General features: G+C 45.7%; 2 protein-coding genes and 1 long non-coding RNA gene across 3 annotated transcripts in view; 2 read left to right on the forward strand and 1 right to left on the reverse strand.

Moving 5' to 3' along the window:
* Positions 1-24,824, reverse strand: part of LOC311422890 — a 62,264-nt gene that overhangs the window by 17,816 nt on the left and 19,624 nt on the right. The gene's annotated exons all lie outside the window — the stretch shown is intronic.
* On the forward strand, positions 357-20,715 carry TOP2A (DNA topoisomerase II alpha). Its single transcript, XM_084496370.1, has 35 exons — positions 357-425; positions 1,109-1,255; positions 1,352-1,442; positions 1,784-1,847; positions 2,368-2,513; positions 2,990-3,087; positions 3,416-3,628; positions 3,843-4,016; positions 4,207-4,308; positions 4,769-4,906; positions 5,083-5,221; positions 5,482-5,639; positions 6,025-6,150; positions 6,623-6,733; positions 6,825-6,930; positions 7,595-7,704; positions 8,470-8,562; positions 9,040-9,154; positions 9,460-9,581; positions 10,446-10,594; positions 11,053-11,284; positions 11,407-11,541; positions 11,676-11,876; positions 12,440-12,635; positions 13,962-14,053; positions 14,315-14,461; positions 14,554-14,637; positions 14,771-14,968; positions 15,924-16,029; positions 16,332-16,475; positions 16,916-17,066; positions 17,201-17,262; positions 17,570-17,695; positions 18,763-18,983; positions 19,294-20,715. Exons 1-35 carry the CDS (start codon positions 393-395, stop codon positions 19,438-19,440), a joined length of 4,677 nt encoding a protein of 1,558 aa, XP_084352496.1. The 5' UTR covers positions 357-392; the 3' UTR covers positions 19,441-20,715.
* GJD3 (gap junction protein delta 3) lies at positions 23,229-24,304 on the forward strand (the record flags this gene model as incomplete). The annotated part of the gene is made up of 2 exons (XM_084496086.1): positions 23,229-23,270; positions 23,581-24,304. The coding sequence occupies exon 2, from the start codon at positions 23,588-23,590 to the stop codon at positions 24,302-24,304; it is 717 nt and encodes a 238-aa protein (XP_084352212.1). The 5' UTR covers positions 23,229-23,270; positions 23,581-23,587.

Here is a 24,824-nt window from a genome sequence, read left to right on the forward strand (position 1 = left end):
TGGTTCCCAGTTCCCCCAGTCCCTTCCCACTGGTTCCCAGTCCCCCCAGCCCCCGCCCACTGGGCCCCCCCCCCAACAACGACAACTGAGCATGCGCAGAACCCATCCGCGCACGGATCCAGCCGCTCAGCACCCTCCCTCCTCCCCCTCCCACTGGCCAACCTCCCTGCCCATCAAACCCTTTCTCCCCTTCGATTGGCTACATTTGAAAACGCGGCACGCCTTGTGACTGGCGGCCAGGCGGGAGGCGGGCACTCCTTGTGTCCCCGCCCTCCCGCTCCCATTGGCGGAGGGCGGGGGACGGCGCGCGGCGATTGGCGGAGCGTTGTGGCGGGCTGGGCGCGGGTTTGAACCGCGCGGGGCCGTTGGCTCCCCTCAGTGCTGCCGCCGCCATGGAGCTCGCGGAGTCCCCGGCGCCGCTCCGGGTGCGTGGGCGCCCCCCCGGCCTCCCTCAGAGCCCCCCCGGCCCCCCTCATCCCCCCCGGGTCCCTCAGGGTGTCCCCGGGTCCCCTCAGGGTGTCCCCGGCCCCCCCCCGCGGCTCCCCGGCCCCTCACAGCCGCCCCCCCCCGGTTCCTCTGGGCTTCCCCCTTCCTGTTAGGGCCCCCCCCGCCTCGCAGCCCCCCCCCCCCCCCCCCCAAGCTCCCATTGCCCTCAGCGCCCTCTCCCCAAAATCCCCTCCCCCCCGCCCCCCGCCATTCGGAGACCCCCAAATTCCCCCCCCCCCAAGCTCCCGTCCTGTCAGTCCCATCCCCTCCCAAAATTCCGCCCCCCCCCCCAAGGCTCGGAGCACCCACACACACATTCTCCTCACATCAGGCCCCCCCCAAACTCTCCTCCTGTCAGGTGTCCCCGACTCAGCCTCCCCAAACTCCCCTCCTGTTAGAGACACCCCCCCAACTCCCCTCCCATCAGAGCCCCCCAAAACTCCCACCAAGCTTGGAGCCCCCCCCACCCCCAAATCCCCTCCCATCAGGGCTCCCCCTGCCTCAGATCCCCCCCCAAATTCCCCCTCTGGCTCAGAGCCCTCCTTTCTGTCAGGTCCCCCCAGCTCAAGGCCCCCCAAACTTCCCCTCCTGCTCCCCCCTCACCACCTCTCCCCCCCCTCAGCCCACAGATGAGAACCCCCGGCTGCCCAAGGGCGATGGCGCCAAGAAGCGGCTCTCGGTGGAGCGCATCTACCAGAAGAAAACGCAGCTGGAGCACATCCTGCTCCGGCCCGACACCTACATCGGCTCCGTGGAGACCGTGACCCAGGTACGGCGGGGCCAGGGCCACCCTCTGCGCCCTCCAAACCCGCAGCACGGAGCTAAACCAGAGGGGGCTAAACATTTCTTGTCTTTTTTTTTTCAGCAAATGTGGGTTTTTGATGAGGACGTGGGCCTGAACTGCAGAGATGTGACCTTTGTGCCTGGCTTGTACAAAATCTTTGATGAGATTCTGGGTAAGATGACTCTGTTCTTGTATTGCTGCTTGACTATCAGGGTGTTTCTGAACCTCCAGGAGGAAACAGAGTTAAACTTGAGAACTTGTCAAGTGTGCTCTTATCTAGTTGCACTGTTGACCGACTAACACAAGCTGTTTGTGGGATGATGGCATTCGTTATTCTAAACCCATTTAATTCAGTCCCAAATTCTCCTTTCTGTAGCACTTGTAGTGCTCTTCCTTTTAACTTACAAAACAGTTGCATTCCAATTTTTTTTTTTTAATTCATTCTACTGAAAATACTTCATATTTTGTCTTGATTGCTAGTCGAATATAATAAAATTTGTCTTTCTCTTCTAGTCAATGCTGCGGACAACAAGCAGAGGGATAAAAACATGTCATGCATTAAAGTTACCATTGATCCGTAAGTTCTGCTTTGTTTTTGTTCAGTGCCTTCCCAACTCAACTGTGTTTTATTTTTCTCATTCAGATACTTTTCTGATAAGTTGATGTTTATATTAGAGAGCTCTATGTTAAGGACCTGTTCAAGTTAGATCATCAAATGTAATTTACCTGTTGTAAAAGCCTTTTTCTTTGTTTTCTTGGTCTGTTACAGAGTGCTGACTTGTGAAGTGACTGCTTTTCGTTGTGTTGTTTTTTCTGTTGTGGTCACTTTCCCTTTCTCGATGTTCTTACTCTGTCATTGAGAATCACCACACAATTTTTGTGTGGTGATCCATTTCGAAGATGGTATCTGTAGACCTGAGACTGGAGGATTTTTTTGTTGTTGTTGACTTGTCCTCCCTCTGCTGGCTGCTTCTGCACTTGCTGAATAGAAATTTGTTCTTGTTGAAATGGTGGCCTTTCCATAGAGACTTTGTGTGATATTTATTTCATAGCTCAGCCATCTGCAGCCTTAAAAACACACTTTTCCATCCCTCCAGAGAGAATAACACAATCAGTGTATGGAACAATGGCAAAGGCATTCCAGTTGTTGAACACAAAGTGGAAAAGGTCTATGTGCCTGCTCTCATCTTTGGACAGCTACTAACATCCAGTAACTACGATGATGACGAAAAGAAAGTCACAGGTAGGGAGGAGTCCACGGTATATGCTAATATTTTTGAGCAGCCTGATTGATTCCAGTTTGTGAACTGAAGTACCAGTGTGAGTGAGCAGGGGAGCTACCGGGTTTCAAGACTTCTCGTTTTCAGTAAAGGTACAACCAACTGGTCCCTTGCTGTTTTCCCTAAGAAAATAAAATGAAAAAGGGGGCAGGTCCTGATGCAACATGAAAATAGATAAGACCATCAGAGAGAAGTCTCCTTCCTATATTTTACAGTAATAAGGGCACAAACATGGACAACAAGAAAAATTCCCTTTGAAAATTCCCTTTAATCCCAATTAAATACAGGTTTATAGTGACATTCTGGGTTTGTAGGATGATGATGATGTTCATGGGAAGTCTGCTTGTGCTGAAGTAACTCAGCTCTTGTTAGTCTGGAGTTCTTCCAGATGGTTTTGAACAAAGGGAACAACACGAGCCTGTTTTCTTCCTAATTCCAGGTGGGCGAAATGGTTATGGAGCCAAACTGTGCAACATATTTAGCACAAAATTTACTGTGGAAACTGCATGTCGCGAATACAAAAAGTTATTCAAGCAGGTATGGACGCTTCTCAGTTCAGTACGGTTATACCCGAGTTTTTCCAGATAAGTCTCTTGAGCTTTTATTCCAAAAATCTAGGTGGTGTTTACATTCAGTGCACCACAAGAAGAATAAATTTGGCCCATAGCTACTCCACCAGCAATTATACTTCAAACAGATAATGAAAAGATTGCGCACAATCAGAATCTAATCTTTAACCAGCATTGGTTTTATTATTATTATTTGAAAGAATCTAAAATTCTTCTTTCAGTTTGCTGCTTGTAAAAATGAAGCTAGCTACTTGTGTTTGTTAGACCTTCAACTCATAAAACCTTCTTTTCCTCAGACCTGGACAGACAACATGGGAAAGGCTGGTGAAATGAAACTGAAGTATTTTGATGGAGAAGATTACACGTGTGTCACTTTCCAACCTGATCTGTCAAAATTCAAAATGACGATTCTTGATAAAGACATTGTAGCGCTAATGTCCCGAAGAGCGTATGATATTGCTGGATCCACGAAAGACGTCAAAGTTTTCCTAAATGGAAAGAGGCTGCCTGTAAGTGAGCATCTAAGTGAAACAGTAATGTCTGTATTTCTCATGCCTTTGAAAGAGTGAGATTTTGCTGAAGCAATTTACACCATTACACACAGTGAAGTGAAAACTTGCATGAGTGATTTTTCTGCCTGCTTTTCAGGAGGACATGAAATAGTAGCAGTAAGTACTTATAGGAGCTGTTACAAATGAGTTCTCTGCTTTCATCTGTATGCAGGTCAAAGGATTCCGCAGTTATGTAGACCTCTATCTGAAGGACAAAGTAGATGAAACGGGTAATGCACTTAAGGTTATCCATGAGGAAGTAAATTCTCGGTGGGAAGTGTGTTTGACTTTAAGTGAAAAAGGCTTCCAGCAAGTCAGCTTTGTCAACAGTATTGCCACCACAAAGGTAACTCTTGCTTATTTAGTCAAGTTAATGTCATATTCTTCATCACTGGTATTCTTAGCTGTTTTCAAATGTACGTTTGTTAGTGAAAAACACTTAATTGCTTAATGTGCGAAGACCACGCTTAACGTTTTAAATAGACATGCATGTATTGTTTTCAGTGGAATCACTTCAAGGTCCCATTTTCCCTTAGGGTGGCAGGCATGTTGATTATGTAGCTGACCAGATTGTGAATAAACTCATTGAAGTTGTGAAAAAGAAGAACAAAAACGGAGTTGGAGTGAAGCCATTTCAGGTACAGTGTTGGAATTTTCCCAGTGGAAAGCAAAACCCTAGTGTTGTTGCACATTGTGGTTAGATCAATGTGTTACTACATTGCTAATATACATTTCCATTGTAAAGATGATATATAGCTAACTACAGATTACAGAAGCCTTATATAGTCCAGTTCAAGCCAACTAATGATATTCTCTGTTGAGCTGAAGTATTTTGTAATCAGAATCCTGTTAAGTCAGTGTGAATGCACTAAAACTTGGTATCTGTTAGATGACATCCCAAATCATATAGCGTTGCTTGTGAATGTCCATTATCTGTCCTAAATTGTGTCAAAAGACATCTAGGAAAATTCAAAAACACAGGGATAATTGAATTTGTTCTCCTCACTGCATGATTCTGACAGGCGAATGTCAGACGACGCTGCTGTTACAGGGAGATGAACCTGTGTCATTTGTACTGCTTGTCTTATTTAACTACAGGTGAAGAACCACATGTGGATATTTGTGAATGCCTTGATTGAAAACCCAACCTTTGACTCTCAGACTAAGGAGAACATGACTCTGCAGGCAAAGAGCTTTGGCTCAACATGTAAACTGAGTGAGAAATTTATCAAGGGTGTAAGTATTGGTATACACAGATAATCCAGGTGCCCGTAAAACTGCATCTTCTGTTTAATGTGGCAAATAGCTATAAAGTTATGGCATGAATTAAAGTACGTAACTTAAATTCTGACGTGGTTAAAGTTTTTCCCACAGTTGATTTTTTTTTTTTTTTTTTTTTTTTGGTATTGCAGGCAGTTGGCTGTGGCATTGTTGAAAGTATCCTAAACTGGGTAAAATTTAAAGCTCAGACCCAGCTGAATAAGAAATGTTCAGCTGTGAAACACACGAAGATTAAGGGCGTTCCTAAGCTGGATGATGCCAATGATGCTGGTAAGTGTTTTATATCCTTTGTAGCCAGTTCACTCAGAAACAGTTAACATTTGTTAGTTAGACAAATGAAACAACTGTCTCGTAAAGACAATGAGAAAATCTCTAATTATAGTTTACCCTCATTTTGTGGTCAGTCCTACATGCAGTGCAACAAAACCTGTATGTTTTAGAAGATGTATATTCTCATGCAATTTGTGGGCGTACAAGCCTTGATTTCATTTCTTAATTGGAAAATTGACTTGATTTTTTTTTTTTTCCAGGCAGCAAGAATTCTATAGATTGTACACTCATTCTGACTGAAGGAGACTCAGCCAAAACACTGGCTGTCTCTGGTCTAGGAGTGGTTGGTAGAGACAAATATGGAGTATTTCCCCTTCGTGGGAAAATACTCAACGTCAGAGAAGCTTCTCATAAGCAGGTTAGTGGGAAAATCTTTATGTGCTGGAAGATGTGCTATGCTTCATGTAATACGGTGTGTTTTAACTGAGTCACTACAGCTGAACACCTGGAACACTCATTTGTAGCAGGTAGTCTATTAAAAGTATGAGTCTAGTCTCACCTTCAGCCTGCCTTGCTGATTAAGCAGGAATATTGAGTATTTGTTTTGTGGTCTAGGAAATGTTTAGAATAATCTAGAAAAACTTAAGCATTAAGATTTCAGTTTAGAAATAATAAAACTTTCTAAATAGGAAAAAAGCTGGAAGGGCAGAGGACAGTCAGAAGTATAGATGCTGGATAATCTTACTGTTTTGAGCTATAGTTTGTCTGAAAGAAAAGGTTTTATTCTGTGTGATCTCTTCCAGATTATGGAAAATGCTGAAATCAACAACATCATCAAGATTGTGGGTTTACAGTATAAAAAGAACTATGAAGATCAAGAATCTTTAAAGACTCTTCGCTATGGAAAGATTATGATTATGACAGATCAGGTTAGGTTCACCAAAATTCAAAATTGGGGGAGGGGGAAGAAAAAGCACTAAAATATAGAGGAAAGAAGGAAGATGCTACCTTTCTCCCACTGCCACTGTTGTACCTAATTCTCTACATTCATCCCTCTTTATCGTTCTTTGTTTCAGTGGGTCATAATGTGTTATAAGATACAGAACAGATAAAGTAGAGGTAGAGTAGCATCACCAAATTGCTAAATATTGTCTCTCCAGTCTGCTGATACAAGGTCCTTGACAAGTCCTTGATACACTTTTTCACAACAATTGTGCAATTGTGCTTTTTTTTTTTAACTTTATCCTAACTGAGTAGTTAAACAGTGCATGGTCACATCTTTGAAAGTGAAAGTTAATAGGGTTAACTAACTTTACCTATAAGATCATCTTCTATTAGTCTAACAACTGACATTTCTGTCGTGTCCTTGATTAAAGTGACTTTTTTTAAAAAACAAAACAGGATCAAGATGGATCTCATATCAAAGGTTTGCTGATTAACTTCATCCATCACAACTGGCCTTCTCTTCTAAGACACAACTTCTTGGAGGAATTTATTACTCCCATCATAAAGGTAAGGGTTGACTAGATAGTAAGGTGAGTAGGAATTCATTGGTCTACATCTGCCTCGCATTCCACAGTTAACCTATATAAATTCATTATAGGCCTCTAAAAACAAAGAAGAAATTGCATTCTACAGCATTCCGGAGTTTGAGGAATGGAAAAACAGTACACAGAACTACAATTCCTGGAAAATCAAGTACTACAAAGGTTTGTAGAAAACATCATGTGGTGAAGTCAAATGAACTGACATGATTTGATTTAGTTAGCCCTGCTTTTGCAGGAAGGGTTTGGACTAGGTAATCTCCAAAGGCCTCTTCCCTCCTAAACCATTTTGATTTACAAATGGATGTGGTCTAGGATCTAAAAGTAAGCAAGTCGTAACCTCTAGATGGATGAAATCTCAAAATCATAGTGCAGCTACACTATTGTAGATATATGTTCCCTGCATCCTTTTAGGTGAGCATGCTTAGCTTTGATGTTTTTTGTTTTCCCCAGCACAGTCCTTGTGTGCTGATAACGCTGTAAGCTAAGTGCTTACTCCAGAACTACTCTATACTGATAAGCAAGTTGCCAACTGCAGAACAATGGCTGGGTAATGAGAAATCATTTCCAATTTGTAGTTATTAATTTCAGACATCAGAAGATCCAGACAGTCTCTAAAAGTGCAACATAAAACTGCTCGATTGTCTTTAATTCTTATGCTTTGTGTTACCTTACATCCCGTTTAAAGTAATTTCAATTTTAAGTACGACTATCTTCATGCTGTATTTATATGGCTCATCACAAGAATTAGACGTAGCAATGCCTTTCTTTGAACTGCAACTTAATATAAGCAAGAAATTAGTAGGATTAACTAGTATTGACTCTGCAGGTTTGGGTACCAGCACGTCAAAGGAAGCTAAGGAATACTTTGCCGATATGGCTAAACATCGAATTGGCTTCAAATATTCTGGTCCTGAAGATGATGCTGCGATCACCCTGGTAACTTACACTTGATTTAATTGTTGACTTACTACCTTTGGTATTCTTCTGCTTAAAGTGCTGTGTGTTTTCTCTTAAAATGCTCTCAGAGGCCTTTGGGCTGGGGATGATCTCTTTGTTACCAAGGCTACAGCTTTAGTCTAACCTGTAGAAGCAAGCCTGTCCACAGACCTCAGGCCAAGAGCACTCTTTCAATGATGGTTTTTAAATATAGCTCAGAACAAACTAATCACTACAAACCAATTGACATTTTCAGACACAATAATGAGTATTCCTTTAACATCTTTCTGCATGTTCTGCTGCAGTTTTCTCCAAGCTAGACCTTCCCTTTCTCCCTGAGATTTTTTTCTTGTAAAATGGTTCACTGGTGGATTAAAACAGTCCTTGCTTTTGTGAGCTCCTTCACCTTCAGTAGACATTGACTCTTAAGCATTCTGAGCTATTAGACGATGCCAAAAACTAAGCTTTTTTTCCCTCAAAAATATTAATAGGGAAAACGACTTTTAGTTTTCTATTATTTTGTTAAAACTTCATAAAGCTAAGCTTAGCTACTGTGTCTCACATCAGTGGAAATGATATTCTTAATACAGTTAACTTCAAGAATCTGGTATTGCATTTTTAGGCTACAAAGTCAGCCTGTTTACCATGTTCTTTCTCCTGGTTAAACTCTTACTGTATACTTTCCTTTTCCTAAGTGTTCCAATAGGGTACACCAGAGAATGTCCTAAAACTGAGCTTTTTTTTTTTTCATTTTGCTACATGTAGGCCTTTAGTAAGAAGAAAGTAGAAGAGCGAAAGGAGTGGCTGACTAATTTCATGGAGGATAGAAGACAACGGAAGCTCCATGGCCTGCCAGAGGTAAAAGGTTTACGCATACAAAGGAATTTGATTTCCTTTCTCTCCCTGGGGCTGTTCTCGGTTTCATTACAACATGCTAGAGCTGTACACAGCTTTGAGTCAGTCACTGGGTTATGGGACAGTTAGTTATACTGCTTCAGGATCTTGCAGATCAGCTTCTTTTTTTGCATCTCATTAGTATAGCCCGGGTCAGTGGTCCAACAACTTGTTTCTTTTTTTTTTTTTTTAATTTTTCAAATTACTTTATCTATGAGGAAATGATGACTTGAGCAGGACTGTACGAAGACTTTCTCAGTAAAACAGGCCTGCTTAATGGAAAGCATTGTTTTATTTTTTCATGCTGAGAATGTCATCACTTAAGCTGTGTTTAGCTAGTTGTACAAGGAGCTTCCATTTTAATGAAACTAGCCAAGTATGAGCTAAGAAACATGTTAGACCTTGTTAAAATTAAGGCAGTCTTGCATCTGTTTTCCTTAGGAATACCTGTATGGGAAAGATACTAATTACTTGACATACAACGACTTCATCAACAAGGAGTTAGTCCTGTTCTCAAACTCGGATAATGAAAGATCAATCCCATCACTGGTTGATGGTAAGTAATTTCAAGGTAGTGGTTCTGTATAGTATATTTCCCCCAGTTTAACGAATGACGTTTTTTGTCATATTATCAGAATCAGGGTAACCCACTGAGTTTTCTGGGTTGGTGTTCTAAACTCAAGTTCCCGCTGCCCAAGTTTTTTAATCTTTTGGATTAAATATCTTGTCCATTCTGTAGTATGTTGTCTCAAAAAATTAACTCTTGTGCAGAATGTTTAGGTCTATAAGTAATTATTAGTTTCTACAGAGTGGAAGCAAAGCGAAATGTCTGTTCTAAACACAAGGTCTTTTTCTGTACAGGTTTGAAGCCAGGTCAAAGGAAAGTTCTGTTCACGTGTTTCAAAAGAAACGATAAGCGGGAGGTGAAGGTTGCTCAGCTGGCTGGTTCTGTAGCTGAGATGTCCTCATACCATCATGGTGAAGTAAGAAAGTGTACTCATTGTGCAAAATGCTTTAAAAAAAAAATAAATAAGGCAAAAAAGAGCCCTTGTTCCACTTGACGGTTAACATGCCTCTACTGCGGAATTAGATCTTTGAGTATAAACACCAGAGTAAAGTGTCCGTATATCATATATCAGTTGGTCTGCTTTTAATTCTTCAATTATTAATTTAATGAGATAGGCAGACTGACCAATCTTACCTATACCTTATGGGAGTATGTTTCATTCAAGAAAGCGGAACAAGAAAAACCTGCTTTACTTGCAGTAGGTTTAGGAAGATGTTAAATAAAGCCTTTACCATGGTAAGGAGAAGTTAAAGACTAAAACAAGCTTCCTTTAGGAATCTCATAGAACCTTTCATCAGAGGTTCCAAGTCCAGGCAGGTAGCAGTATGCTGCAGGTCATTGGAATGTATTTATCCAGACTTAGATGGTCTTGGGAGTCAATGGTTGGTAGAATTAAATGACAAACACATTACTGTAGCCTCTTTAAGGCTGGCTTTTCCAAGGTTACCTAATACTTTTTACAAGGAGTAGAAACTGTCCGCTGCAGCAGGTACACTTGTCTTGGCCAGGAAGAAACGCAGGAGTTCTTGAAAAAGACATGGGAATATATGAGTAGAGGTTACTGTATTGACTAAAAGCTGTTCAGGAGCTTTGCTCTTTCTGTCAGTTGCTGCTATTTTACGTAGTAATAACCAAGTGTGTTTTCAGTGAGAATTTCATTTATTATTCAGTAGCCAAATTTATCTCCTATATCAGTTCTGTTCTTGGAGTAAATCTTCCCTTTAATTTTGTCCTTTCAGGGAAGATTTCTGCAATTTTTAACTGTGACCCTTTATTGCAGGCATCACTGATGATGACTATTATTAACTTAGCTCAGAACTTTGTGGGCAGTAACAACCTCAACTTGCTGCAGCCCATTGGTCAGTTTGGCACAAGGCTGCATGGTGGGAAAGACTCTGCAAGCCCTCGATACATCTTCACAATGCTCAGGTCAGCACTAAAATTTTCTTACTGTCTTAAACATCTTTATCATGTTACAGGACTCCATTTAACATTGCTTAAAATGAAATATGAATTAATGTTTTGCCTTTAAATCTCTAAAACTTGGACCACTTGAATATGAAAGAGTCACAACAAATTTGTGACTTGGATTCTAGATTGGGAGGGGCAAGCTATAGTATTTTATAGTACAGTGCAACATCTGACTTACATAAAGTACAAACTTTGGGGGCCCAACGTATTCAGTGGAACCAGCAGACACTGCTGAGATTGCTTAAGATGTATCTGTGCATCGAGTGTTACTCTAGAAACCTAGTTTCCTAACAGACACTGAGGCTGCATGGATAAGTCAGTTGATATGAATAACCCTTAATTATTTGTTTCCTCTAATTTCTGAGGGTGGTTCTTGTGTAACAAGAATTTGGGCTGAATTCTCTTCTCCATTCTAGCCCACTAGCACGGTTGCTGTTCCCACCAATGGATGACAATGTCCTGAAGTTCTTATATGATGACAATCAACGTGTGGAGCCAGAGTGGTACATCCCTATTATTCCAATGGTGCTGATAAATGGGGCAGAAGGGATTGGTACTGGCTGGTCCTGCAAGATCCCCAACTTTGATATCAGGGAAACTGTGAATAATATCCGCCGTCTGATGGATGGAGAAGAGCCATTGCCAATGGTAACGTATTTCAACCATGTCTTGCTCATTAATTTATTCAGCACATGTTGAAGCATTTGATGCTTCTGTTTTTAAGGATTTGCAAGGACACAAAGCTGAATCCAATGTTCTTTTCTGCTTAGCTTCCTAGTTACAAGAACTTCAAAGGCACAATAGATGAGCTGGGACCTAATCAGTATGTGATAAGTGGTGAAGTGTCTATCCTTGATTCTACAACCATTGAGATCACTGAGCTGCCTGTCAGAACATGGACGCAGGTAATAAATGCTGAATTTGCCTTAGGAATATATATTTTGACCTGTAAAGCAAAAAATGGTGATTTGTAAGGTTTTTTTGGAGCTCTCAATCTCCAAGGAAAACATGGGTGGTCTGACTTGAATTCTTTTCTCAGACTTATAAAGAACAAGTTCTGGAGCCAATGCTGAATGGGACTGAGAAGACGCCCCCTCTAATCACAGACTACAAAGAATATCACACAGACACAACAGTGAAGTTTGTAGTGAAGATGAGTGAAGAAAAACTAGCTGAAGCCGAAGCAGTGGGTTTGCATAAAGTCTTCAAACTCCAAACAAATTTAACGTGCAACTCCATGGTATGTAATAGACTGCTGAAGAGAGTTCTCGTTTCAGGTCAAAGACAACATGTACAGCTGCCTTTACTGCTTCTAATGAGAACATGCTTTCAGTAACCTATTCACTTTGATTTTTCTCCTACTACTGGTTTTAAATCAGCTTTCTAAATATACCTTTAAAGGGCCCACTACCAAGCCTGTCTCTTGACCTAAGATGGCGTGGTTTTGTCTGCAAGAGTCAAAGTGATCTGAAATCACTAGGTCCACAGAGACCTCTGTTGTGACAAGGACACTGCCACTGAACGTCTGGACTTGGACAGTGTTTGCAGCTTGGTGGAAGGTGTTTATCCAACAGATAGCTTTAAGATTCAAGTAACTTTTGCCCACTATGTGTTTCTTTTAAGAAATTCAAAATTCTAAAATTGTCTCTGCTGTGTTCAAAAGCTGAAGTAATTTCTGAAATGACACTAAGGCTTTATAATTGCTTAGTAAGTCCATTGTGCTATCACATCTGGGTTATAGATGATTTTCAGTTGCTTTGAAAATCAGTTTTATGATCATAACACCTTTGTTCTTTCATCTAGGTTCTTTTTGACCACGTTGGCTTTCTCAAGAAGTACGAGTCTCCCCAGGATATTCTTAAAGAGTTCTTTGAACTGAGGCTCCGATACTATGGTTTGAGAAAAGAATGGCTTATTGGAATGCTAAGTGCCGAGTCTGCAAAACTGAGCAACCAGGCTCGTTTCATCCTGGAGAAAATAGATGGAAAAATTGTGATTGGTATGCATTGCTCTTGGTTCTTTGGTTTAGGAAGCTGGTAGAAGAGCTAGGTGCTCCCTTGAGTTCTGTCAGCACCCTCTCAGCCCCAGCCTGGCTCTTCACAAAACACACCACAGCTTATCTTTCTGTTCCAGTAACATGTAAGAGGAAAATGCTTGGCAGAGGTCCTTCATCTATAGGGCATTTATGTACATGTTAATTAAAGTGGGGTGCTCATGCAGCTTTCCTACTGTGTGTTTGACGCTATTTTGAAAGGAGAAATATTTTTTTTAGTACTTTAGCAAATACTCCTATCTGTTTCTGGCTCGGTAGGAACAAGAGTTAAGTACTAGTAGGGTTAGAAAGGGTTGTCTGTCTGTCTGGGTGTTCTGTTCAAATGCATACTTGAGAGCCCATATCTTTTCTGTGTTATCTTTGAACCTCTGCAAAATATTCTGAATCATGTTTGGTCGATTGGGGTTTCAAAGTTAGAAAAGACACTTTAGCTAGCAGCATCTGAGAATCATGAGCTAGAAAAGAAACAGATCTTTGTTTCCAGCATTCAAACTTTTCAATCAACTTTTCCACCTCAGTCTAAAAGGCAGTCTGTATTTCACTTGCATTTATGGAGGACGCAGCTAGACAAAGTGTCATAAGATGCTTTGTGGTTTGTGTCTGAAGGCAGCCCAATGATCCCAACAGTCTGTGTCTGTTTGACTTGACTGAGGAGGAAAAATAATTCCCTTGAAATGCATTTTCTTGGCTTTTTGTAATAAGCAGTTCCAAGGCTGACAGAGCTGGTTTCATTTGTGTTTGTGTCTCATGGTTGATTGCTTGTGATACATTAAAGAGCAAAAAATTCCAGCTGAAGCATTTCCATTGGCTGGAACATTTATAGAATAAATTTCCCAGGTGATGTCTAATGAGGTGCAAGCTCTACCGAAGCCTTGGAGTCATATCAGGTTTTTTTCCTCCACCTGCCTGCCTATTATCATAAAAGCATTCTGATACCATCACACTTTGTTTTTTTTGAAATTCAAAAACTAAGGGCTAGGGAAATGCATGTATGGAAATGAAGGAGAAAATATTTAAAGTGCTCTGGCAGGTGTTCCTGACAAGTACAGGAGCAATGCCGAGCTAACAAATCACCTGCTAAGTAGGAACTTTTTTGATGTTATTTTAGGCTCTACCACGTCCCACCTCTTGATGAGGAAAGGCTATTTTAGATCCCTATAAGAGGCTGAGCTGTTACAACCATAGGATCCAAAACTTTTAAAGCTCCTCTGGCTTTCCTACCAGTGATTTGTAGTGGTTGCTAACTGACAATTCTGAAATGTCTGTTTATAGAAAACAAACCCAAGAAAGAGTTGATTCAAGTTCTTATCCAAAGAGGCTATGAATCTGATCCGGTGAAGGCTTGGAAGGAATTGCAAAACAAGGTAATACATCTTTCATCCTCTAAAGTGATCAGAGATGGGGGACAGTCCAGAAGACTCAGAATTCATAGGAAGAAGGTTGAGTTGTGGTAGCAGCTGAGGCTTTCAGAAGCTATAACTTCACCTGTATCCATTTCTGAATTGTCCTAGAAGAGTCTAGTGCACCATAAGCACATAGAGCACCTGTGATTCAATGAGATTTAATCAGTAGTCCTACCATTGTACGTAGCTATATTTGTTGCCAATGCTTTTTTTCACATTCAGGAGGAGGAAGAAGAAGAAGAAGAGGATGAGAGCAACAAAGAATCAGCTGCAGCTACCGGACCAGATTTCAACTATCTACTGAACATGCCCCTCTGGTATTTGACTAAAGAGAAGAAAGATGAGCTCTGTAAGCAGAGAGATAACAAAGTACGTTCCTTCCTTTTCTTATAAAAGCATGGTATTATATTTTTATGGTGGATTAAACTATGTGACTCATTCTCAACTGTGGTTCACTTTAGGAAAAGGAGCTGGAAAACCTGAAGTGCAAGAGTCCCTGTGACCTGTGGAAAGAAGACCTTGCTGCCTTCGTTGAAGAACTTGATGTATGCCAATGTTCAGTGTAGTCTTATCAGCAACTTCAGTGTTATCCTGCAAAGGCTATGTTTTGTTTTTATTTTCAGTAGTATGTTTGTTCTGTATTCTGATGGTTGTATTGTTTTATGCTCAATTCTGCAGGCAGTAGAAGCCAAGCAAATGCAGGATGAGATGGCAGGCATAGCTGGCAAACCTTTAAAGGTAAAAGGAGGGAAAACAAAAGTGAAGAAGGCACAGCTGCCAGAAGTAATGCCATCAGCTCATGGCATAAGGGTTGTTCCTCGGGTAACTGCAGAAATGAAGGCGGATGCAGAGAAGAGAGCTAAAAAGAAAGTAAAGGTAAAAAGTTCCAAATGCTTGATCTCTTATGACATCCTCTTCAATACAGAAGGCAGTCCTAAAGAAATACAAGTTCTTTTTGGTTGAACTTGTCCTAACGAAGCAGTCATTGTCTGCTTTCTGGGAGAGGAACAGAATTTTAGGATATGGGACACGCTGTAAACGGATGTTTCTCAGTCTAAAGGAGAGCAGACTCACTAACATCAGGAGATGGCTTAAAGGGAGATCTCTTGGTAACAGCATATATTGCTCTCAGATGGGCTGCAGAGGTGGCTTAGAAATGAAGAAGCAGATACAAGTAAGGCTGTTCTAGGTGTGTTGGGGATTTTATAAATCCTTTAGCAGGCAGGAAATACGGCTAGTAATTCTCTACTCTAGAACAGCCTTTGCATTTCTCATAATGCTTTCAGCCACTTCATGCCATTGTTCTCGTTATCATGGAGATGAAGATTTAATTCTTTTACAGGGCTACTTGAAATTATGCCATTTGGCCATTTGCAGCCTAGAAAATGAAAATATCCCCACACCTGTTTTGACCTGTAAGCCAGACACATTGCTCCTTTCCTACAGATGGTTCCATCCAACCTTTTTTTTCCGATTAATTTGCCTTGTTGATTTAACCCACCCTGTTTAAAATCTGCATCCTCGATACACCCTAGAGCCTCGTGGGCTGTCAGCACACAAAGGCGGTACCAAAGCACACTCAGGTGTGGGGACAAAGTTCCTGTTTTTGTTAATGTTGGATTTTGTGTTTTCAGTCACTTGATTCGGGGTTTGTGTCTGATTTTGGCCGTAATCTGTTTTACACACAGTTCGTTTCACAAACTCAAGATTTCTTGCACTGCTAACTTTTGTACATCTAAAATAAGCTGTTCCCTTTCTGCATTGCTCTCTACACCTCTTCAAATTGTGGGAGTTAACTCACTACCTATTTGATATCTGCTTTTATCTTCAGAGTGAAAAGAATGAATTAGATGAAAATCCAGAAGGAAACTCATCAGGGGATAAGGAGTCTTCAAGCCTTAAGCAAAGAGTAGCGCAGAAGCGTAATGTTGTTCAAGGTAAATACTTTTTTTGTGTTATTCCATCAATGGAAAGTGAGGGGAAAGTTTGTCAGTTTGGTTATCTGACCTCTTCCTGAAGTGGTGAGTGACATCTAGGACTGGTATGTTTGGAAAAACTAGGTGAGAAACAAAGTGATTCTGGATAACAGTCAAGCTGGTGACATGATTATTGGTTTTCTTTGACATTTAAGCTAGAATCCTCTGAGTTTATTGATATATTTCTAAGTTGAGCTTGAGCTACTGATCCTGAAGCACATATGGAGGTCTGCTGGTTCATCCTGCTTCCTGATATTTTTCAGGTACCAAGAGACAGGCCACTCTGCCATTTAAGCCAGTAAAGAAAACGAAGAAAAGAAACCCTTGGTCTGACTCAGGGTCTGATTCAGAGTCTGATGATTTCGAAGTGGTTCCTCAAAGAGAGAGAGTGGTTCGCCAAGCAGCAGGTGAGTGGAGATACAAATGCAGAAGAGGAGCAGTCTGTGGAGGAGAAAATTGAACAGACTGTTTAGAGAGCTCCCAGACTCTGAGATCTCAGCCAAAAGTCATTTTTAAAGGCTTATTTTACTCCATGTAACAACAAAGTACTTCTACTATTTGAGCAGATTTTCACAATGATATTATTTCAAGGAAAAGCAGAAGTGGACAAGTAGAGAAAATCAGGTTATTGATTTTAATTATGCAACTGTCTTAGCAAATCAAACGTGCTGTTGGTAAGTGTGCTCAGAACACACTTGCAGCTTGGAGTCTTCTCACTGTCAGTCTCAATATCCGCTTGTTTTTATTTGCATCTCTATTTTTAATAACTGCATCTAAAATATTGGAAAGGGAACCAAGCTGAATATTACCAACTGTGTAAAATGATACATCTGTGTTATTTCATCAGCCAAAATCAAGCCTATGATCTCTTCGGACTCGGATGAAAATTTCATCAGCTCAGATGAGGAGCCTGAATTTCAGAGGCACAGTGAAGGCAGCAGTGAATCAGATACGAACTCAAAAGAGAAACCTGCTCCCAAGCCCCGAGCTGCCCCAAAGTGAGTATTTCTCCACGTAATTGCTGACAATTAGTTGTGCTTGTGGTATTAATGTTACATAGTAATAGTTTTTTCTTCAATGCACCTGTTTAGTGCATCATAAGTTAAAAAATACTTGGGGTTTTGTATTCTAGGGAAACCAGTGAAAAAACAGCTAAAGCTCCCAAGCAAAAGTCAGTAAAAGGTGATATCCCTGGTGAGTACAAACCCTTCTAAGCCTTGCTGATTTTCCTAAAACCTTATGAGAGTACCCTGGATGCTCCAACCAGTGCTTAATGCTGACAAAGGCAGATGTTAGTCACGTTATGCAAAGAACTTTGATGCTGGGGTGCAAGCCCATTTTACTGGACAAGGCTTTTTGTCTGGTTCTGACTTGAATTTGTGATTAATCCAGTTTTAATAGTTGTTACAAAGTTGCACACAGTAATTCTGCTCTAATGTTTCAGCCAGACAGAATAGATAATTTAACTGTTTCAGGCTTGCTTTCTTCTTTCTCTATTCAGTCAAAGTCCAAGATGTTGCTGATGAGAATGTGAGTCAAGCTCCTGCAGGTCCTTCTGTCTCCATACCTCACAGTAAGGCTGTACCTAAAAAACCTGCTGCAGCTAAGAAGGCCAGTGCTGCTAAGGGTAAGGAGAAGTTGAGTCTTTCAGAGCTACGTAATCATGTAAAGGTATTTTTCAGATAGCTCTTATTCCTGTGAGAAACAACTCTGAGTGGTATCTCGAAGTGTTTAGAGGACTGAATAGCTTGAGTTTTAATTTCAGAGAAGATCTGAGGTTTGTGGTGAAGGCTGCCTAATTGTTGTCACTTCTAAAGAAGCTTGTTTCCAAACATGACGTGTTATAGTTTATCTCGGACATGCTTGAAAGGAGTAAGCTCTAGTTTGGGAACAGGAAAAGTAAATGCTTCCTCTAGTGCTACGTAATACTCAGCAGAAATAATCTGAGTGGAATTTGCCCTGCCATCAACATTCTCTATGTCTTTTAGGGAAAAAAGCTACCTGGCAGCTCGCTTTCCAGGAAGAAGAAAAGCTTCTTTGGGGTAGCTTGGTCTGTTTACTGCTGGTTCAGACTTCAGTCAAGGGCATTTGAGTCAGGTTTTGTAAACTCAGACACACAGAGTCTTTGACAGACTTCGAAAGCTGTTTTGCATATTCCGTTACTCACTGGTTTTGATCCCAGCAGTAAAGCAGTGCCTTACTTCACAGCTGCTTTTTCCACTTCCGATTTCAGAGAAAGCCTGTTGTCATTCAGCAGTGGCTTGCTCACTTCATCTTAGCTTGGAGACACGCTTCAAGATGCTGTTAAAAATGTCAAAACAAGGATAAGAAAGAACTCAACAAATAACTGTTTAGTGTAGATGGTACAGTCCTTCCCTGTGCCAAAGTGTTGAAGGCATAAGACTGGCTACACAGCCGTGAGGCTTCAGAATTTGCAGGTCCAAAATGGTCTGTATATTGCATTGGGTACATTTTAATGTGATCCTCTAAATGTAGAGGAGCTAAGGAAGGAGATAAACAACCTCATTTCTCATAATCTTGGTAAATAGCTGTCTTTCTAGAAAATGATGCTTCAAAATGAGATGACCTGCGTGCTGACCTTGCAGCACAGTGCAGAGCCGTATTCGCTTAGGAAGGAAGATGTGTGGAAGAGAAGCAGCAAAACAAAAGTTTAAATGCAGAATTCTGTTTCAGATAACCAGCCGTCCATCATGGATATCCTAGCCAAGAAAAAGGCTGTGCCAAAATCCAGCAAGACAGCAGTGAAGGAGGAGCCTCTGGATTCGGATGCTAGAGCAGCGGACGCCAAGAAGCCTGGTCCGACCAAGGGGCGGAAAGTTACCAAAAGGCAGCCGAGTTCCTCAGATTCAGATTCAGATTTTGGTGTGAAGCCTTCCAAATCAGTTGCAGCAAAGGTTTGTATTCTACCACAAGTTAGTGCCAAGGGGGGGTACAAGAGTCTGGTGTCAGTTATTCTGGCAGAAAAATTATGGTGGAAGTAAAACCTCCAGTGCAACACCCCTTTTCATTACTGGATGGGGGGGGGAGATGGGTAAGAAAGGGAAGGAAGTCAGGCAGAAATACTCATCCCAGATTGTTGGTTTGATCTCATCAGGCTGAACAACAGCCCTACCTGTGACACGGAGGTGTGTTTTATGCTAATTGGATGTTAACCTGTTTATGCTCAGGTTCATGATTCACTTCTCAACTATGCTTTCCCTCCAGAAACCCAAGCAGGAAGACAGTGACAGTTTTACTGCTGAACTAACTGCTCGCGCAGACAGTCCCACAGAAGCCGCACCCCGTGCCAGGCCAGGACGTCTCAAGAAGCCTGTCCAATACTTGGAGTCATCTGATGACGACATCTTTTGAATTTTTATGAAGTTTTTATACTATTGATCTACGAAGTTTCTTTCAGCAGAGCCCTTAACAAGCTCTCACCGAAGAACATCTCAGACTAGGAAGTCTTTTTCAATGAATTTAAGCTTGTCTAAAAATGTTTAATACAAGTGAATACAGATCTATTTTTTTTATTTTTTTTTTAAATTCAGACTTGTTTAAATAGGAACACCCACCCTTTCTCACAGTGATGTGCCCAGCCAGTGCTGATGTGCTTCCCTTTTACCCATTAGCTAGCTGGAAGGTCCGGGAGAAATCTTTTGACTCTTTGTGGTCATTTTAATATCAAGGCAGATGTTTATATATTTCAAGTCCTGTCAATTACGCTTGCCTAGATTATTCTCTATCCTAATTATATATCATCTTTAGATATCTTAAAAACTAACATGAAAACTTTTAACTTCACTAACACAGAGACTTAGCTGTGAGGTGCAGGTATATAGAACTCCAAGCTAGTGTTTTTCTTAGTCTTTTATGTCTGTGCAAGCCCCTGTTGCTCAACTTCTGCCATGTTGAGTTTTAGCTTTTGCTTTTTTTTCACTTCAGATTTGGTAACGGAGGTTTGTGCAGACTTGCCTCCACACTGTGCTCAGTGTTGGCAGTTTTATCTTCTGCCCCGCTGCCAAAAACCCTTCGTTCAGCTAGTTCAGCCCAGAGGTCATCCTTAGGTAAGAGGCGCTGGTGCCTGCCAATGTCTTGTGCCATTAGCCGGGTGTCTCTTGAGGTGCCAGCTGTTGGCGAGGAGGGGAGCTCAGCAGCAGCTGGAGAGACAACTCTTTGTCATCCTGAAGGCAAGCAGGCTGGTTATTCCAACGTACACATTGCAAAGCAGCAAGTTCCCCTGCCCTGGGCTCCTCTGCTGCTGTATTTGGCACTACAACAGGCTGTGGTGCAGAACGGGTGCTCCACAGCGGGAACCTTCTCCTGCCACCTTCCAGGGCACAGAGGGCTTCCCCTGAGCACCTACAAGTGCAGTCCCCTGCCTGGTGGAGCCCCTCTGTCACCTCCCTGCCCTTGGGTGTGGAAGGTGTCCAGCACTTGTCTTCCTCAGCAGAATCTGGGGGCGAATCATCTTTCTCATCCCCTCGGCTCTGTATTTCAGGGGTGTAGAGTTCATCGTCATTTCTTCCTCATGGAGCCATTTCTATGGCACTGAGTGTTTGTTTCGTGACCCTGTAAATATTTTCTGTGTTTGTTGTTAAGCTGTCCTTTTAACTATTTACGTAATAAAAGATTTTTTCTACTTGAGCTTTGTTCAATAAAAGGAGTTGTCCATTCCTGTCTGTTCTCCCAGCACTGAGCTCTCCCCGTCCCTGGGGCATGGCGTGCTGGTGGAGCAGAGGGCTTGGGGTGAGCTCAGCTCTGGGCATAGCTTTTGGTACCCAGAATCATTTGGGTTGGAAAAAGCACTTTGTGGGGTCGTTGTGCCCTAAGGGCAGGATGCACCACTTGTCATTAACCCTTCTTGAGTGGTTCAACAGCCAGAGGGGAAGGGGTGCAGCCTTCCCTGCTCTCCTGCCCCTGAGCAGATCAGCACCCACCCTTGTGTCATCTGCAAATCTGGAGTCGTGCTGTCACCCCCAGCCAGGAGCTGCGTGCAGTGCATGGCTCTGACCAGAAACGAGGTGAGGGAGGTGCTGAGGAGCCGCAGCGTGGCCTTGTCCCCAGCAGGATGGTGACGGTGACGTGCTGCTGCCAACCGCTGTGGCAGGGCAGGCGGTGACTGGTGACAGCGCACCCGGATTGCAGCAGGCACCGCTTCTGCTTTCCCCTGGGGTGCCTGCGGGGAGCTGCTGCTCCTGCTCCCTGGGTGCTGCTGCATGGAAACCCTTCAACCAGGCCCCCTACGGGAGCGGGGCTGGGGGTCTCCCCCTCCCCAACCTTCCCCTCTTCAGCTGCTGCACCCCACCGGGGGCGATGCCTGCGGCGGGCTCAGGTGGGTGCTGCCCAGGCTCCTTCCTGCCAGTCCCTCACCAGGACGCTGCGGCTTTGCAAATCCTCCGACCACCGCCTCGGCTCTGCAGCTGAGGTTTTTCAAGCGAAAAATTCGTGGCAGTGCCCGAGTGGCTCAGCAGCAGAGCCCGAGTGCCGCAGGTTCTGCTTCTGCAAGGCACCGGCGCTGCTGCAGGTGAGCCCAGGCTGAAGTTTCGGAAACGCTCAGCCCTCCGGAGCTGGTTTTTGCTCTCGAGGGCTGTGCTCCCTCCGAACAGGCTCTCTGGGTGGGAGCACGAGCACAGCAGGATTTACAACCCCCTCTCCGTACCATGCACCCCCAGTGGGCTCTGTTCCAGCTGAGGCCGGCTGCGGGCACACTGGGACTGTCTGCGGGCACCTCGCGTGCGTTCTGCCACGGCGGGTGGGGAGGAAGCAGGCGCTGGGTGCCTTGCGGCGAGCAGCAGCTGGGGACACGGGCTCCAAATCCACCAGCACAGAGCTCGGCCACAGCCCGGGCCTCGTAAGGAGCATCAGCAGCAGTCCCCGCAGCAGGAGGGATCGGGGTCACTAATGAAGCCGGGGGAAATGAGCTGTGCTGCCTCTGCATCGCCAACAGCCTGGCAGCCCTGCAGCACTCGTGCACCTGGCTCAGCTGCCCAGGACCCTCAAACCCTCCCGGGGTCCCCAGGTCCATGAGAGCACCCTGAGAGCATCGTGCATGAGGCTGAAATAGGGGTGATGTGGGGCTGCCAGCACGCAGCTCACTGGTGGTGGCTCCTGGGCTGGCACCGAGGGACAAAGGACCTCGTGCCGTGCCACCCGCATTGCCCCACGTCCCACCCCGGTGATTTATGCACCAAGGGGGTGCTGCTGGTGCAGGAGCAGCCGCCAAACCCGGTGCCCTCCCCGTCTCCACCGGCCACCGAGCTGCCGCCGGGTGCGGGGCACCATCGATGCCACCGAGGTGCTTTGCTGGAACCCAGTCAAGTGTGGAAAGCGCCGTCAGATTTTCCACTGCCGGGCTCTGGAGAGCGTCTCCGGCGCGTCCCTGCCGAGGGGCCGTGCTATTTACAGCTCCTCGCTGCGAGGCTCGGCCGCACAGCAAACGGGGCCGTCTCTGTGGCTGCTCCGCTAACCCCGATGTCACCCCAAATGTGTCCGGAGAGCTGTGCGTGCACAAATGTTGTGTGCGCCATCGGGTCTCCATCCCAAAACGTCCTTTATGGGGTGGGGAGGAGGTGTGGGGGTGCTGAGCGCTGTGTGCAGGACTCTGCGGTCACCGACCCACCACAGGGACCCCCCCACCAAGGGGCGAGGGGGTCCCCAGGGTGAATTGCACCAACCTGGGCTCCGCTGCTCTCACTGGAAGGGGAAACTGAGGCACGGTGAAGGATGTGGCTGCCCCTTGGGCACGGCAGCGACTGGCCCAGCTGCTGCACCCTGGCCTGGGTGGGGAGGAGATGCCAGCACCGGGGAGTGAGGGGCGCTTTTTTTTTGGGGGGGGGGAGCTCACTGGAGCAAATCAGCACCTTGGCATTTGGGGTGCCCAAAGCACAGGGGATTTTCTGCTTGGGGGAAGCCTCTGCCCCCCACACCGTGCTGCATCCCGGGCTGCCGCCGTCCACCCTTTGTCCTTGGGGGCCCCCCCCCACCAGCAGAACCGAGCCCTTCCCTCCCCTCCGGGCGCCCCTGCGGCCGCTCTGCCTCTTTAAAAGGACTCCAGGCGTGGCTGCGGGGCTGTCATCCTGTCCCTGCTGGACCAGGGACCGGACAGCCCCGGACAGCCCCGGACAGCCCCGGACAGCCCCGGACAGCCGCGCTGGCACGCTGCGGGCAATCGGGGACCGCAGGCACCACGGGGACCGCAGGTACCAGGGCTGACCCTGTTGGGTTGGGGGGGTCACAAAAAGAGAGGGAGAACAAGGGATGGGGACCCCAATAGTCCTGACCCTACTGGTGTCCTTACTGGGGGAGCGAGGAGAAGCTCGGGGACATTTGGGGACATTTGTGCCACCGGTGGGCTGGCACTGGATGAACACCCTCATAGGGGATGGGGGGCTCGGTGGTGATTTGGGGAGGGCGCTGAGCCCTCCGGGGGGGGAGGCTGCGTGCCCGCTGGGGGTCCGTCCCCATGGGCACGGTGCCCCCGTTCCCCGGTGCTGACCCCCGGTCCCGCAGCGTGGCCATGGGCGAGTGGGGCTTCCTGAGCTCGCTGCTGGACGCGGTGCAGGAGCACTCGCCCATGGTGGGCCGCTTCTGGCTGGTGGTGATGCTCCTCTTCCGCATCCTGGTCCTGGCCACGGTGGGCAGCGACGTCTTCGAGGACGAGCAGGAGGAATTCGTCTGCAACACGCAGCAGCCGGGCTGCAAGCCGGTGTGCTACGACGCCGCCTTCCCCATCTCCCACTACCGCTTCCTCGTCTTCCACGTCGTGGTGCTCTCGGCGCCCGCCGCCCTCTTCGTCATCTTCGCCGTGCACCAAGCGGCCAAACCGGGGCGCGGGGGACCCCCGGGGGACCGAGCCCGTCGCCTGCAGGTTTTCTACGTGGGCAGCGTGGTGGCGCGCATCGCGGCCGAGCTGGCCTTCCTGCTGGGCCAGGCGCTGCTCTACGGCTTCAGGGTGCAGCCCCTCTTCGTCTGCCGCAGCCGGCCCTGCCCGCACCGCGTCGACTGCTTCGTCTCCCGGCCCACCGAGAAAACCGTCTTCATCCACTTCTACTTCGTGGTGGGCTTGGTCTCGGCGCTGCTCAGCCTGGCCGAGCTCGCCCACCTCCTGCGTAAGAGCCGCGAGCCCCGAGCCCCCCGCTGCCCCCGGCCAGGGGAACGGGCACCGGCCCCCGGGCAGCCGGCGGGGGTCTCGGAGGAGCCGTGCCCCCCGCCACGAGGAGCCCTGGCCGTGTAGCCTGGTTGGGGAGGGAGACGGGGCTGCCATCGCTGGCACGAGTTGGGGCCGTTCTCAGCCGTGGCTGTGGTGGGGAAGCGGCCGCACTGTGCCCACCCCCCCCGGTTCCTGTTGTGGGCGGCGGATGGGCCTCACCCGGCGGCTGCTGGAAAGAAAAACGGACAAAAAGGAAAACAAACAGGTCCCTGACACCCCCCTGCTGACCCCCCCACTCCAAATCCCAAAGTCCTGCTCCGGCCACGTGCCATGAGCGCGCCGGGGCTGGCCCCCGGCACATGGTGGGGGGGAAACAGGCACAGCTTTTTGGGTGCCGGTGGGACCCCAAAGGACGTCCCCAGCTCAAATTTTGGGGCCAGACAAGGCTAAGGAGGGCAAATTCCCCCCCCCAAACTACCCCACAGCGAGGCTACATCAGGACTGTGACACCCCCAACCCAAATCCCCTCCCCAGATGCCCCCATATCAAGAACGAGCCGGGCACTAGAATAAATAAACTTTATTCTGGGAGCCAGTCCCCCCCC

This window comes from Aythya ferina, assembly GCF_964211825.1.
Source record: "Aythya ferina genome assembly, chromosome: 23".
Lineage (NCBI taxonomy): Eukaryota > Metazoa > Chordata > Aves > Anseriformes > Anatidae > Aythya > Aythya ferina.